This window comes from Narcine bancroftii, chromosome 3 (assembly GCF_036971445.1).
Source record: "Narcine bancroftii isolate sNarBan1 chromosome 3, sNarBan1.hap1, whole genome shotgun sequence".
Lineage (NCBI taxonomy): Eukaryota > Metazoa > Chordata > Chondrichthyes > Torpediniformes > Narcinidae > Narcine > Narcine bancroftii.
Window position 1 is genome coordinate 245,908,673 of NC_091471.1, and position 17,093 is coordinate 245,925,765.

General features: G+C 44.4%; 1 protein-coding gene across 1 annotated transcript in view; it reads right to left on the reverse strand.

Moving 5' to 3' along the window:
- Positions 1-237: 237 nt before the first annotated feature.
- The window catches only part of LOC138758454 (PDZ domain-containing protein GIPC1-like), a 39,217-nt gene continuing 22,361 nt past the window's right edge, over positions 238-17,093 (reverse strand). Inside the window, exons 4-6 of the mRNA XM_069927385.1 lie at positions 8,150-8,262; positions 5,910-5,991; positions 238-2,545 (exon numbers count right to left, since the gene is read on the reverse strand). Of these exons, the coding sequence (XP_069783486.1) occupies positions 2,397-2,545; positions 5,910-5,991; positions 8,150-8,262 (344 nt within the window). The 3' untranslated portion in view covers positions 238-2,396. The remainder of the gene's footprint in view (positions 2,546-5,909; positions 5,992-8,149; positions 8,263-17,093) is intronic.

Here is a 17,093-nt window from a genome sequence, read left to right on the forward strand (position 1 = left end):
AACTAACCAATAAAATTAACAAAGGAGTGGTTATTAACAAAGAAATGTATTTTAAAAATTGTTGAATATCAGTGAGTGTGCCTTCTCTGAAGGACACCACTCTTGCAAGAACGTTGAATAAAAGGTTATATCGCTTCACCTATTGACTCTAATAAATTATTTCATCAGTGAGCTGTGTTTCTCAAATAAAGTGTCACCATTCCGTGTCAAAACGAAGTTCAAAAATTGCAAATAAAATTTGCGATAGAAAATACTTCATTTAATAAGTGCAAAGTTAAAACAATACAACATAAAACACATTCAAGTCCCTGTCAACCCATATGCATGCCTCAAACCAAACTGTGTCTACCTCCCGCCCAGATCTCAGATTTTCTCCCCACTGTATTAACAACCAGCAAGTGAAAACAACTCAAGTATTCCCATCCCTCGCTACAAACTTGAGACCAAAGCAAATATTGTTCCAGCAGGCTGACAAGTTTCACAAAAGCCTTGAAAGTAAGAGAAAAGCATTTCACGATAATGAAATCTGAAGGCAGAATGAGGCAAAGAGTTATAAAGTGTCAAGGTTATCCTTCCAAGCACTGCTGCCAACCAGCTGTTACGACCTGGTCGACAAAACCTACAAAGCTTATACGACATACACAATGACCAGAATTCATTGAGTAACATTTAGTAGCATCAGAAGACCTCCAAATTAAACCAAAACTATGCTCAAATAGCATGGATCCCTCATCACTATTTATTTCTTTAAAAAAGAACTGGCGAGTCCTGCCCACATAGATAACATTTAACTCCATGGATCATGTTGCTGTCTGTGGGGGACTCTACTGCAGGCCGCCTGGTAACAATAGAGGTTGCACTGAACAAGTACTTCATTGACAGTGAAGTCAATTTTGAGGGTCTCTTTCACCAAAGGCACCATTTAAGCTGGGAGGTTACAATCGGGTCTCTAGGTGATCTCATTTCTTTTGACTGGAAACGGCCGGCAATGTTAGCAGTGGAAGTTAGCACAACGCTGTTGCAGCACCAACAACCGGGGTTCGACCCCGCCACTGTGTGGAAGGAGTTTGTGAGCTCTCCCCATTTCTGTGTAGGCTTCCTCCTGCCCGACAAAACGGGATTGTAAGTTAATTGGGTGTAACTGGGCAGCAGGGTCTCATGGGAATAAGTGGCCAGTTACCGTACTGAACGTCTAAATTTAAACCATGCAAATAAACCAAATTTTACAATTCAATGCTCTCTATTGGTTAAAAAAAATGCAAAGGAAATGGTGAGCATTGATCATTAAAAGCTTGAGGAGAATCCAATATCCTTTTTCTGTTTAAAGCAGCATTAATCTATTCCACATGAAAATAGTGTATTTCTTGAATTATATTGCAGGTGAAACAATACATGGGTTAAATGATACAAGCCTGTAGCTCCCTGTTCCCCAGAGCACGCCTCCCCAGCTCTCAGCCCGAGAAGACACGCATGCTTTATCAGTACAAACAGAAATATAAAGCATCAGTTAAGAAAGATATATCAAAATGTTTCAGTGAAAGGATTCCCTTAGTGCAGTGGTCACAGATTAGACTGCATGAGAAAGTACATTATAAATAAAATATGCTTAGTGTACCAGCAGCTCGCGTTCCACAGCTACTGACAGGCCCCAGTAAATGGACCCAACTTCTTCAAAAGAGAGCCTGATATCATCAGGTTTTTTTTGTGTGAGGGCACCTATTTTAGCAACCCATGACTATGTGGGACTTCACTCTAAGGTTGGGAGCTCTTGTTAGTGGACTCGCATTTTCGAACCTTCAGCCATCTGTAACTTGAAGCTTCAGAGGGCTTTTCATCCCCTCCACATCCTCTTCTTTCCCCCACCTCACAAAAATTCTCAATAGCATACTTGCCGAAATATATTAAAAATAACCTCTCTGCATAACGGTGTCACGGAAAAATGTGGCACAGTTAGCTGTTACGGCGCCAGTGACCCAAGCTCCAATCCAGCGCTGTAAGGAACATGTAGGTTCTCCCCGTGACCTGTGCGGTTTTCCTCCCAACCCTTCACAAATGTACAGCAGGTTAATTGGTGTATTTGGGCAGTGCGGGCTTGTAAGAATAGGTCAGTTACTGTGCTGTATGTCCAAATGTAAACATTTTTAAATGCTCTTAAAATTTCAGCATTCACTTTGCAGACTCCAGCAACACACCACGATACAGCACCTCAAAGCCACTTAAATCTCTTCATGTACAGATGTTGTCTAGAAACAAATGGTCAATGCAACTCTACAAGATCATTCAGAAACGTTTGTGAAAAGTAACCCAGCACCCAAAGTTCTACGGTTAGCGTATTTTCTCTCCATAAATATTTTTCCACGACGGTTCTGTTCAGCTTCGAGTCTTTGCTTCGACGGTCATCGGCCAGCCTTCGCATCCCCAATGGCTCCCCAAACGTCGAAGACAAACTCGTCAGGAAAGGCAAAGTCGCCAAGATCTTCATCAAGTGCATGCGCAAACTCATCCGGATTCCTCCTATTCTTGCCCAGGTCCACCATGGTAGCAGCTGTGAAGCAGAGATTGAAATCAATATTGCCCCACACCACCCATATACCTGCATATAGGACAGCCCAGAATTTCCATTTGATATGTAGTTTGGAGCAATACCCTTTGTACAAGATTATCACAACTCCTCCCCCACCCCCCAAAATCTGGCACTTGCCGTTGACCAGTGGATGCTGTTAAAAGCAAATCACAATATCTTAATACCAAACTACCATGTAAAGGTATTAATATAATTAGCATATTTTAAAATAAACTACTGTCGGCTCCTTTCACAGGCCATTTAAAGCCTGTACAGAGTCGAACCGGACGGACAGACCCCGCAGGGGAATGTTTAAAATTCATTCATACCCAACAGAACGCGCGCTAGATTTCATTGAAGATGGCAGTGATTATTGAGACTTCGTTGTCAAGGTTCAGATTTTAGACCTGGCGCACAAGATGACCCAATTTTGAGGTAACATTTTTTAAGGTTCAGGTCAACCTATATGCCGATATATACTGTACATATATTTTAAAATAAAAGTCAACCATTGCCTGTCTTCCCTCTGACCAGTGATATTAAAGTGGACTATTTGCACAATCCCGCCTACCTTCTACAGGAGGTCTATTGAGAGCATCCTGGACGGTGCACCACAGTGTGGTACAGATGCTGCAGAGATCAATCCACAGGACTACAAGAGAGGTAGATCTGTGGAATTCTTTGCCACAGGAAGTAGTTGAGGCCAGTTCCTTGTCAATATTTAAGAGTAGGTTAGATTTGGCCCTTGTGGCGAAGGGGATGAAGGGATCACATTGAATGGCGGTGTAGGCTTGAAGGACCAAATGGCCTCCTCCTGCACCTATTTTCTATGAATGCACAGACATGGAATGAATGAAGCAAGGAGCAAAGGCTCAGAAATCTCAAGAGTGCTGTTGGTGGGAGGCTCAGGATGGAGATGGAGGGAGCTATTGATGGGGAGATTGGGAACTGATAGGACTGAGCATATTTGACAATAAAATGAACTGTGTAACAATTTGATAAAATCAGATCCTGTTTTCATGAATTTTCTTGTAAATAACATCCCCAGGGCAGTTTCGTAAGAATTCTCTATTGTCTTGATTCACATGGGAGATTTTTTCCCAACAGTAACTGTTCAACTCCCCCTGCTTCCGACACAAAAAAAATTCCCTTTTAGCCTACAAACTTTCAACATGCATCAAATTAAGAAACTGGGCACCTGTTGTTTTTAAATAAATTACAGTATTTTTATTTGGCCTTAATCTCCAAAAGCAATGGATTATTTCAAACAAAACCTGCAGTTAATACCTTTCAATGTCTCAGGAATATTGAGATTTAGCCACAAGGATTAGGAGGGTCCCAATGCTGGTTTACTCTTTCTAAGATCTCAGAGGAGAATGTCTACAGGTGGACTGTGAAAAGTATGCTGACTGGCTGCCTCATGGTCTGGAGTGGAAACTCAAGGGCCCTGGATGCAGAAAGTCACTGGTATGACCTCCTGACCATTGAAGCACTGCCTCAAAAGGCAGCCAATGTTAGAAAGCAGCCATTCTCAACCAGTTTTGGGCTCTTCCCAAAATTTATGCGCTCCCCCCCACCCTGTAAAGCAGTCAAGTTTAGTTGGTTTTTTCTGTACTTCTCTCCTACCAACTACATAAAAGAAATTTTTTCAAGATTTAACTTATTGCCACGTAATAGTGTCATATTATACAAAATTGCTTTTGTCTGCTGTAAGGCAGATTTGCCTGAAGCGCTTCTTACAGTCAGAGAAAGAGAAGCAGAAGAGAGATTCCTCCCGCCAACCCACCCCACCCCACCAAATGCCAGTGATTCCACCCCGGTGCTCCCCAGTCAGGGTCCAGCCCAGATCTGAACCTCTGATACAATTAGGAACCATTCAGCACCCTCTTCACCCTTTCGCATGCCAGTTCAGATACCTCGTACCCCTTCAGCCAGTTTCAAGCCAGTCTCCAGCAGTCCGCAGGCAGGTGGAAGTCCCTTAACCGCAGTTGCCAGCAACCTGCACTCTCCGTGGGTTCCTTCCCCAGTCTGCCGCCTGTGTGGTTCCTTCAGCCGCAGAACCCCTCACTGGTCCGCTGCCATGCTCACCATCCTGTGGGTCGTCTCCTCTGCTTCTCAGAGAGGGGGTGGTCTCCTCGCTTTCCAGTGCCCTACGCCACTCCTCCACTTCCCTGGGGTCTGTTACCCCTTGTGACTGCTGCCGATCATAAGGCACTGCCATCTTGAGCACAGATCTGAAGGCCGTGGGATTTTAAATAAAACCACCGTCAGCTCCTTTAACAGACCTTTTAAAGCCTGTTCAGATGCCAGTCGGACTGAGCGTTTGGGCCCCACGGGAGCACTGCACCGCCACTCTCTGCGGGTCCGCACCAGCGGCAGTGCTGCCATTACAGCAGATTCGAGAGTGCCACCATTTTTCCCCAGACATTTTATGATTTTAGTCCATGGCCCTCCTTAAATATGCTAAGACCCCAGTTGAGAATGGCTGCTACGATTTCTCTGCTACCTTCAGACAGAAGCCTGAAGTCCAAAAGCTATCAGGCTCAAAATTCACCGCAAGACACCAACCGTAAACTGTTCCTGGTCCAACAGATCTGACCGCACTATTGAAACCTCGCCTTTTTTTTTTGCATTAACCTCAACTGTGAATATATATCTACATTTTATATTTATTACTTCTTTTTCTGTCATATGGCAGAGTAGTAATGCAACTTATATAACTGTAGTTGGTGTAACTTGCACACCCGAGTGGCTACAGCAAGCAACAACTTCGGAGCATCTCGAATTGTACTTGTGCATACGGCAATAAACTCATATCCTTTCATATCACATGGATAAATGAAGATACACAAGCTGGGGTCTTGGCAGATGAAGCCACAGCTTCAAACTGTGGTGCAGTAAAAACTAGAAATTCATAATCAACAGGTCTTGAAGAGTGGCAAGAAGCGAAGCGTGATACAGAGGGGTCAAAGATAAAAATAGGCAGAGAATCCACTTGTCATTTGGGTGACACGGTTAGCGTCACCACCGCCAAAGATCCGGACTGGGGTTCAAATTCCCCATAGTCTGTAAGGATTTTTTACATTCTCCCGTGAATGCACGTTTCCCCGCTGGATGCTACCGTTTTCTCACACCCTTCAAAAACATATGGGGGTTGTAGGTCAATTGGGCATAATTGGACAGCACGGGCTCGTGGACCAAAAGGGCATGTTTTCCCTGCTGCATGTCTCGCTGATCAGCTGCAGAGGAATTCACAAAATGTGCATGGTCGCAGATATTAATATTCAACTCTGCTCTGGCAACAAATACGTCGTGCTGGGCCGAGGGGTGGAGATGCTTTACTCACCGAGCTCGGTATCCCTGATTCCCATGTAACTTTCCAGCAGGTCATCTACTTTCTCAATGGCCTTCTCTTCAAAAGCAGATGGCTGGGAACAAAAAAAAGACAGGAGCAGAGAGTCAACAAACGTCAGAAAACAGAGCACAAGTCAACTGGAGTGAAAACAATGTAATTTCAGCTAACAAAGCATGAAGAGAGCTCAGGAGATATTTGCTGCCCACATTTCAAGTCTTTCGCAAATGAATGCTTGAGGGTATGTTGCAAGAGCATCAAACATTTTTTGACTCAAATCATATTTTAAGACATTGACTGAACCATTGGTTAAGAGAGGTAGGTTTTAAGCAATGTGTTAAGGAAGATGAGAAAGGTGGCTAAGGCCACTCCAGAGGTTAGTCAGATCTCAAATGAAATAGCTGTGTCCCCAGTCATTTATACCTTTCTCTACTGTGTTTCCAAATTGCTGTTCAAAACCCCAGGATGCACAACGCTAGGTGACACACACCAACCACAAAACTTACTTGAGCACCCCGTGTTGTGATATTTGGATGGCACACAGCTTGGGATGGGAGCAGCTCTCTCCAAAACCACAAGAAACTTTGGGTGGGGGAGGGGGGGTACGGAAACACAACTCAGGCTATCGCACAAACCAACCCCCGATCTACCCTGTCCATATCTCCTGTCTCGGGAAAGCTGCCAACGTACCAAAGGGTATTAAACAAGATGCTGGGATTACAGCTCAATACACATAAGTGATGGAGAAGCTGCGTGACTTGTTGACCTTTCTCCAGCACATCCTTTCCCCCGGGTCTGTGTGGGGTTTCCTCTGGGAGCTCCAGTCTACTCCTACCTTTCAAAACGTATTAGGGTTGTAGGTTAATTGGGATATTTTGATAGCATGGGGCAGAAGGGCTATAGGGGTGGCCAACCTTTTAATTTCGACATACAGCACGGTAACAGGCCACTTCAGCCCACAAGACTGTACCGGGGGTGTAGGTTAATTGGGCGGCGCGGACTCATGGGCCAAAATGGCCTGTTACCATGCTGTATGTCTAAATTATGCTTTGGGACATGCCCGGGTCACAGAAGACCTGATACAAAAGGCCTTCCTTACCTTTACCCTACTTTATAAAATACAGAACCCTAACATAGCAGTTGTGCTACCTTCCTCATCCAAATACTGAAAGTGAGCAATTCCTAGGCAATCCATTGGTGGATTTATATTATATATGCATCAAAAGGATCTAAAAGACAGGAAGGTACCATACAGGGTGTAGAAGAGATTTACCTATATGATTTCAGGAACAAAAGACTTCAATTGTTCAGACAGATGAGAGGAGCGAGGGCTGTTCTCTTTGGAACAGCGGATCCAAAAGAGGTATTTAAACTTCTAAGGATCTTTCACAGAAAGCTCAAAAATACAGTACATGGAAAGAACAAAATTGGCAAAACAAGCAAAAAGAATGTTTTTTTTAAAATATGCATATATACACACACACAATGGGTGATAGAGTCTAGAATAAAATACCTTTGAACAAGGTTGTTGCAGCGCCAAGGACCCAGGTTCGAATCCGGTGCTGTCTTAAGGAATTTGTACATTCTCCCTGTTTCTGCGTGGGTTTCCTCCTACCCTTCAAACCGTACGGGGGTTATAGATTAACTGGGTGTAATTTGACGGCACGGGTCCATGGGTCAGAAGGGCCTGTTACCATGCTGTATGGCTAAATATAAACATTTAGAATTTTCCAGTCTCCATTGCCACCTCCAAAATTAGCTCCTTGCTCCTTTCCCACACCAACAACAAAGATTTATCTACCTGTAATTCAAAGCGAGACACCCGATCATCTCTAGCCCATGAAAATCTAATTTACATCTTTCTTCTCTGAGATTTCAAATGTATCTAATGCCTTGGTGAAGAGTGATATGGCCAACCCCCATGAATAATTTCCTTTTCGGTCTGTGATCAAACTCAACTGTCATCTGTCAATTCTTTCCTGATGCTCAGAGCATTTTTGAGAGGCGTGTAATCTCGGCATGCAAGACCTAAAAGGTCAAGGAAGTGTGAAAATTATTAAAAAGTTTCCAGAAGGCATTGCTTCATGACAAAATAATTATACCTATTCTATCCTGTCAAATATAACAATCTCCAACAAAGAAAGCAACTTCTGCAGGATCATTAATAATCCCTGCTGGTTTAAACAGAGTAAAATCCCAAGTAATTTCAAAATGCTTAACATGCAACAACCCACCTCTTCTTCCACTGTGGCTATCCCTTTCGCCCGTAGCCGCAGTGTACCTTTTCCAGTCCCCAACTGACCACCTGATACGGATTTCCCTCCTTTGGAACGCTGGCTTATCATATCTGTCGGAGACGGGAGCAATGATCAGTATCAGGCATTACTGCATACAACAATTTGGTCTTTGGGAAGGTCCGTAACAGGTGAGGGTACACTGGGCCAGAGGATTTTCAAGCCAGTCAATCCTCGGCCTCATTCAAACTCCAGAATGAATGGGTATCCACAAATTACGCAGGACAAAATACAAAGATAAATACTCCAAGGATGTAGGCCAGGGGATTGTTGTGGAGGGAAGAGTCTATTTTCCAGAGAGACAAATTTTTAGGAACTTTAAAAGTGTCGTTACAAGATTACTGAAATTAACTGTAGCCAAAAGGGAGGGGTGAAGTGGAGCAACCACTGTGAGAGTGGGACTTGGACGCTTTGGCAAGAGGTTTCCCAAGGAATCAAGCTAAGCCCTTCAACCTTCCTCTTTAAACCATTCAAACATTCTTTAAACCATTCAAACATTCTAATTGTCCAGTGGGTTGGTATTTGAGACTAAACAAGGTTATTGGCAATATAGCAATTAAATAAGACACCAAATTATGGTAAACAAGGATGAAGGGTTGAGCGATGGTAGCTCCATGATGTGGGAGCCAGTGGTCCAGTTGTAGTTCCAGATGACCATATCTGCAGCAGGTGGTGTTGCTCAAGGAACTCTGGCTCAAACTCTAGGACCTGTATAACTGCTTCAAAAACCGTGACACTTCAGGGTAGGAAAGAGTTACCTGGATATTGTTTCAGGTTGTAGTCACACCCATCAGAGACAAGTAGGCATGAAGGCTAGCAAGACAGGTCAGGTGATGGTGATGCTGGAGGAGCACCCGCCCTTGAGCTCATCCAGCAGGTCAGAGATTCTTGCTTACTGGGCGGGTGAGAGTGGGGCTGTAGAAAGAGTGAGAGACTCGACTGTGGCACGTGATTCAGGGAGCAATTCAAGAGGTGGGGGTAGAAGAGAAGAGAAATGTAATGATGAAAAACAATGCTGGAGAAATTCAGCAGGCTAAGCAGTGTATTTTATGTAGCAAAGGTAACGAGACATCACCAGCACTTCAGGCTTGAGCCCTTCATCAAGGTATGAGAAAAATGTAGCCGTGCAAACAAAACGTGATGGGTAGGAGCTCAGGTTCACAGGCAGGAGATAATAGGTAGATAAGGGAAGGAGGGCACACCAGCAAACAGGGAGAGGAGGGATGGCTCGATGAATGGAGTCCTTATAGACCTACAGTGTGAGGCCAGGCACAATTCCAATGCCATCTCCAAGTTCGCCGCTGAGGAGGAAGGGAGATAGATCAGCTTGTTAAATAGTGTAATGACAACAACCTTGTGCTCAATGCCAGCAAAACAAAGGAGATGATGTCGACTTCAGGAGGAAGTCAGGGGAAACACGACCCAGTCCTCATCGACGGCTCAATAGTGGAGAAGGTCAAGTACTTAAAATTACTGGGTGTCAACATCTTCAAGGATCTGTCAAGGATCCTCCACTTGATGCAATCAAAAAGAAGGCTTGCCAGCAACTATACTTTGTGAGGTGTCTGAGGAGATTCCGTACGTCATGGAAGATTCTCCTAAACCTCTACAGGAGAGCATTCTGGTTGGTTGCATCACTGCCTGGAATGGAGACGCCAACTCTCAGAACAAGAATAAACTCCAGAGGCACCAGACTTCACTACATCAAGGACATCTACATGAGGCAGTGTCTTAAAAAACAAACCCTCTATCCTCAGAGACCCCACCACCACCCAGGCCATGCTCTCTTCACTCTGCTATCATGGGGTGAAAAGGTACAGGAGCTATAGAAACGGGCGGGGAGGGCCCGGGCGGGGAGGGCCCGGGCGGGGAGGGCCCGGGCGGGGAGGGCCCGGGCGGGGAGGGCCCGGGCGGGGAGGGCCCGGGCGGGGAGGGCCCGGGCGGGGAGGGCCCGGGCGGGGAGGGCCCGGGCGGGGAGGGCCCGGGCGGGGAGGGCCCGGGCGGGGAGGGCCCGGGCGGGGAGGGCCCGGGCGGGGAGGGCCCGGGCGGGAGGGACCGACCGGGAGGGACCGATCGGGAGGGACAGAGAGAGGGACAGAGAGAGGGACAGAGAGAGGGACGTGATCTAGCAGAAATTGGAGAGGTTGATGTTAACGCCACATGGTTGGAAAGTGCCCAGACGGAATACAAGAGTAACAGTCAGGTCCAGGTACTAGAGATCCCTGTGGAAGATTAAACTTGAAAACAACAGTCAATGCTGTGCAGTTACCATTATGTAGTGGTAATAAGGCACAGTATAGTCAGGGAAATAGACACTATTGTAGGGAGGATAGAGAGCAAAGGCCTGCTCAGTGCCCAGGTTCGGGACATCTCATCTGAACCTGGTTTAGGGAGGGAATGATGCAGTGGAACATATGTGTACCAATGACATAGGCAGGACTAGGAAAGAACTTGAGCAGCCACAGACCAAATTAAAACGTAGAACCAAGAAGGTAATCATCTTTGTATTGCTACCTGAGCCACATGTAAATTACCTAAGGGTTAATCAGATTAGGGAGCTAAATGTGCAACTCAAAGACTGGCATGGGAGAAGTGGGGTTGAAGTTTGGACAATAGCACCACAATCAGTGAAGATTGGTAAGAACTTCTCCACAATCTCCTGCAGTACCAGAGTACAGGATTGTGTTCTTAGCCCCCTGCTCTACTCACTTTACACCCATGACCGTGTAGCTCTGTACAACAATAACACCAGCTCCAAATTTGCCAACAATACCTCAGTAAGAAGGGGATGAATCAGTATACAGGATGGAGATTGAAAACCTTGATGAATGGTGCACCAACAGCAACTTTCCACTCAATGTCGCCAAGACTAAGGAGCTGATTGTTGACTTTAGGAAAGGAAAGCCAGAGGTTTACAACACAGTGATCATTGGGGGATCAGAGGTGGAGAGGGTGACAATTTTAAGTTCCTGGGAGTCACCATCTCGGAGGATCTTTCCTGGGCCCAACACACCAATGGCATTGTGAAGAAAGCACGTCAGCATTTCTATTTCCTCAGGAGTTTGCAGAGGTTTGGTATGACACCAGAAACCCTGGAAAATTTCTACAGAGGTGGTGGTGGAAAGTTTGCTGACCGGCTACATCATGGTCTGGTATGGGAGCATCAATATCCCTGAGAGCAAGCACTCAAAAAGTTGGTGGACACAGCCCAGGACATTACAAGCAAAACCCTCCCCGTTATTGAATGCATCTATAGGGAACCCTGCTGTCAGAGGGCAGCAGCCATCATCAAAGACCCACACCACCCAGCACATGCTCTGTTCTCACTGCTGCCATCAGGAAAGAGGCCTAGGCACCACAAGACTCGCACTGCCAGGTTTAGGAACAGCTGCTCCCCTTCCACCATCAGAGTCCTCAACCACAAACTCAATTAGGGACTCATTTACGGACTCTTACGTGCACTTTTTTGATTTTCTTTTGTTCTCTCCGTATTGCAGCTTGTTTACATTGGTTACGCTTCCAGTCCTTTTATTTGTTTACAGGTGTACAGTTTATTCTTTGCACCACCAATCAGTGGTAATTCTACTGAGCCCACAGGAAAAAGGAATCTCAGGGTTGTATGTGATGTCACGCATGTATTCTATCAATCTGAAATCAGTATTGGGGAAGGAGAAGGCTGTTCCAATGGGATGGACTGTGCGGAGACCAGGGTCCTGTTAAATCTCTAAACTATGCCTGGAATCTGTGCAGCAGCAGAGGTGAATCCACAGACACTCAGCATCGCTGAAGGGACTCTCTTTCTCCTATTGTTAGGGGCTCCGAGCAATGCTCATGGTAACTCCTGCTTGGCTTACGGTAGACAAAATTTGAGGTAAACCATACGTATTACATTTTTTTTTAATTAATTTTTTTATTTTTCACACCATAAATCACATTAGCCATGATATACACTATTTCTTTTTCACACATATACAGTGACTTTTTCTCCCCCCCCCCTTTCCTCCCAAACCACCCCCCACCCCCCCCTCTCATCCATTTTAGGTATACAATCTAGGTTGCATTAAGCCAGTCAGACAATGTTGTCATTCAACAAAAATACACCAGAAATTCTACTGAGTCCATTCTTTTCTTTCCTTCTCCTTCCATCAACTTAGGTAATGTTTGTCCCCGGTAGGTTTTCGCTATTGTATTTAATGTAAGGCTCCCATACTTGTTCGAATATTTCAATATTATTTCTTAACCTATATGTTATTTTTTCTAATGGAATACATTTATTCATTTAAATTTAGTAGTTTCTTCCTTTTAATTTGGTTATGTATTCCATTAATATTTAAAGTCATATAGTTCAGCGTAGCCCTTTTATATTTTGTTTATCCTCTTTCCGTTTTTCCATCATTACCTTTCCTCCTTTTCCATTTCTGTTTTCTTATTTTCAACTCTTTATAAGACAACATTCCTACAACATCCAACATTTTCCTTATTCTCCTATTTCTATCTTATTTAACGTATTACATTTTTAATGCATTATTACAGAACAATAAATAGAACTTTGAATCTTTAGACAAGCTTTAAAGCAGGGGTGGGGCAATCATTTTACCATGTGCATGGGCCTGATGGTGAGTCAGTGGTTGAATGGCGAGCCTCACTAATTTTTTTTTGGTGGCAATGGACTGGGGCTGGGAAGAGAGGGTGGCGGCACTGGACCTGCAGTGGGGTGGTAGCAGAAGGATCTAACTGGGTGGGTGGTATCGGACCGGTGGGGGGGGGGGAAAGAGTGTGGTGGGAATGGCAGCCGCAGTGCTGGACAGGGCGAGTGGCGATGGCACTCTTGAGAGTGAATCAAATGGATTTCCTCTTCATCACTCACGTGACCTTTTGAAAGCCAGAATCAGGCGCTGATGACTTCACGTAATGTCGTCACGTAGCCGGTTCGATGCCTCCTGGGAGTTGTAGCACCGTCGTACAAGGGATGGGTTCAACCGACTTAAAAGTATAGATAAAGTGCACAGGGCAGTTTAAAAAAATAAGGACAAAACGTTGAGTAAAGGATAAAATTTTAAACTCTGGCAGCACAGAGACATATGTGAGAAGGGTGGTGAACACAGGACTGAAAAAGACTAGAATATAATGGGAAATATATGATGCTTTACAAGAAGTTGGCCTGCCTACATTTAGAGTACAAGTTGAATACCCCTATCCAAATACCAGAATTCTTAAACTTTTCTCGTCCTTAAGGTTCAGAAATCCGATCAGAGAACAGGACATAGCCGTCATAAGTAGTGCATTATAGAATGTAGATGCAGACGTAAATATTTGTATTGTAATGTGAATGCATGCATCTTTAAGTCTGAGTGAATGAGTGCATTTTTTTTTTCAAAACTGAAAAAAAATCCAAAACACTTCTGGTCCCCAGGCATTTCAAACAAGGGGTACTCGACCTGTATTACAAACAGGTTTTGGTCACCAGCCAGCAGGTGCCTACAGAACAAACAAGTTATTGTTTTGGGTGTAGGTATATTTTTTAAAATAGAAAAATAATGATGATCTGGAAAGAAAAATATGTATACTGACAAACCAAAGAATTCTCATTGTATCTGCAACTGCAGTTCTTGTTTCTCTTGGAATAGATCATCTCAAACAAGTAATGGACAAAAATATTGAAACATTAGAGACATTGAAGATGCCAAAGGACCTGTTTTTCTGCTGTAGTATTCTCTGGTTCTATGTAGATGTGTGGACCCTGGGGATTGAGTAAATGAAGCTAAACGTGCTGCTAGCTGCAGCAAAACATGATTTATGCAGGATAGAACTTAAGTTGATGAAGAGCATTGTTGGAGAACTTGGCAAGGAGGTTTTTGGAGAATTGGGCATTGACAATAATAATAATTTTGTGAATATGTAATGTGGCAAAAGGAGTAGATGCTGTGAAGATTGAAGTACATTAGTCTTGGGGTTTGAACGTACTCCCAAATGAATGACATGAATGTTTATAAACATGCATTTCAGCTTCTGCAAGTTATCCAAGACCTGTTTAATTAAACTCTGTCTAACTTTTTTATATAAAGGATCTGAATTACAGGCAAGATGTACGGAAGGTGAATGGAACCTTGGTTTTCAAGAGATATTGAGACCCTGGTTAAGAAGAATGGGACCATTAGAGGGCACACAAAATCAGTGAACCGGTGCATACTCAAAAGGCCAACATGGCCTGTTTCCGCTCTGTAAATGGTTATATGGTTATATCCAAGGAAGGATTTTGCTTGAGATGGAGAAGGTCCACAACAGATTTATTACAGGGAGAAGAGAGGTAAGAGCACTGTACTCACTGGAGTCGAGAAGTACAAGATGGGAAATCCAAATATTGAAAGGTCTCAAGAGAGAGAGTGACTGTGAAGAGTTTTCAAGTAGTAGGAGTCTAGGACCAGAGAGCATAGTCTCAGAATCTTTCAGTGAACTCCCACTAAAACCAAATCAAATTATTATTACTTATCCGGGTGCTCTGTGATTAGTAAGGAGTTGCTTATGGTGGTGTGTGGGTGGAAAGAAAATGTTTGAAAACCACTGTTTTAATCGTCCCTAATGGACTCGTTATGTGCAGTTTCAGAACTCCAAAGGAAATGGGCCAATGACAATTTTTCTCAATATTTCAGTAAGAATTGGGTCTGGAGCAGTGATTCTCAACCTTCCCTTCCCACTCACGTACCACCTTAAGCAATCCCTTACTAAATCACAGAGCACTGATGGCCTAGGGATTACTTAAAGTGGAATGTGAGTTTCAAGGGCCAGTTTGAAAACCACTGATTTAAAGCAATAATTTTTTTTTTTTGAACAGGGCTGTTTTTTAGATTCTAGACAAAGCAACAAGCTGTAAAAGCTTATTTAATTTTTCCTCTCTCCCTCTCCCCCCCCCCACCCCCCTCCAATGTCTCGTGATTTAGTGTTCAACAACAAGGCCACATTCAAATTGCCATTGGCACATTCACCTCAATCAACTGGCAATAAATAACAAGGTTTACAATCAATGACACATGCAATGGACAGATTGCTCTCAGCCAAGATCTAGTTTGCCTCACAATGATATGCAATCGCAACTTCCTCAGTGTTGCAGCATGAGACATCACAAATATACTGTGAAGCTTGTTGAAGTATTTCAAGGGAGTAAATCGCAACTTCCTCAGTGTTGCAGCATGAGACATCATAAATATACTGCGAAGCTTGTTGAAGTATTTCAAGGGAGTAAATCGCAACTTCCTCAGTGTTGCAGCATGAGACATCATAAATATACTGCGAAGCTTGTTGAAGTATTTCAAGGGAGTAAATCGCAACTTCCTCAGTGTTGCAGCATGAGACATCACAAATATACTGCGAAGCTTGTTGAAGTATTTCAAGGGAGTAAAAGATGCTATGGAGATGCAAAAGTTCCAATGAACTTTCACATTGCATCACCAACAGGTTTTGCTATCAACTTTTGTGTTCCTAATCTGTGCCTCATCATTGGGCAGAAAGAAAATAAACTGCAGAGCTGGAAAAGTGCTCAGCCCGGTTCGCACAATGCTGTTACGGCGCCAGCGATTGGGACAGGAGTTTGAATCCCGCGCTGTCTGTAAGGATTTTGTACGTTCTCCCCAAGTCTCCGAGGCATTTTCCCAGGGCTCTGGCTTCCTCCCACCGTTCAAAATCGTACCAGGAGTTGTAGGTCATTTGGGTGTAGCTGGGTAGCATGGGGCCCTGTTACCATGTTGTGTGTCTAAACTTTTTTTTTAATTAAGAGTTTTTGTTTCCAGAATTAAGAATGTTCTGATGTGCTGACAGGAGGTTTTGTGTATGGAGCTCAGGTCACGGTGAATCAAACATGAATCTGTGCGGTTACAGAGGCTGCGGGAGTGCTGGAGGTGAATCCACGGACACCTGGTGACTCTGAACGGACTCCCTTTTGCTTCTCTTTCTCTTACCATAAGGGATGCTGGGCGATACAAATGGCGACTCTGTCTACCTCACGGCAGAAGGGAACTCCATGCAATTTAAATTTTAAATTGAAATTTTAATTTAGACATACAGCTCGGTAACAGGCCATTTTAGCCCACAAGTCTGTGCCATTCAATTTACCTACACCACCCCCCCCCCCCCCGGTACATTTTGAACGGTGGAAGGAAACTGGAGCCCTGGTGGAAAACCCCCACAGACACGAGGGGAATGTGCAAATTCCTTACAGCTAGCTTGGGATTCGAACCCCAGTCCCGATCGCTAGCGCTGTAAAGGCATTGCGCTAACCACACCAACCGTGCCACCTGCAATATTAAAGTAAAACACGAAAGTCTGCTGACACTGTGATTGAAGTGCAAATCCAATTATCCGAAATGTCCCATAAACAGTTTTTTTCTGTTTTTTTTTCCCCCCCTCGGAGAACTGGTCATTTTTTAAAAACAGCAAATCACTTGTATCAATGTTTAAATAACAAACAACAAGGCTTTTTAAGCATTAAAATAATGTTTCATTCTCTCCCCCAAAAAAAATGCTGGCCGCAAAACTGCCACCAATCACAGAGACCTCCCAACCACCACTTCCCCGGGGAGACTTCCTGAGCTGGTGGAACACTCACTGGCGAGTCGGCGGGCTCGTCTCCCCGGTCACCAGAGCTCCCGACGCCTGAGTGCTGAAGGGAGGGTTCAGAGTCGGCATCAGAAGCTCCAGTGTGCCGAGGGAGGGAGGGGATGCTACTGAGCCGGAGGTCTCACTCTCCTTGATGATGCCGACGGGACATGGGATTCTTCCAACCACTTGCGGTTGGGAGACAGTGGCGTGCAGCTTGAGAGGGAAAGTTGGAGAGAAAGGTCAATAGGGGAAGGTAAAGAAGAAATGGAAAGAGAGGGGTGGGAGTTACCTG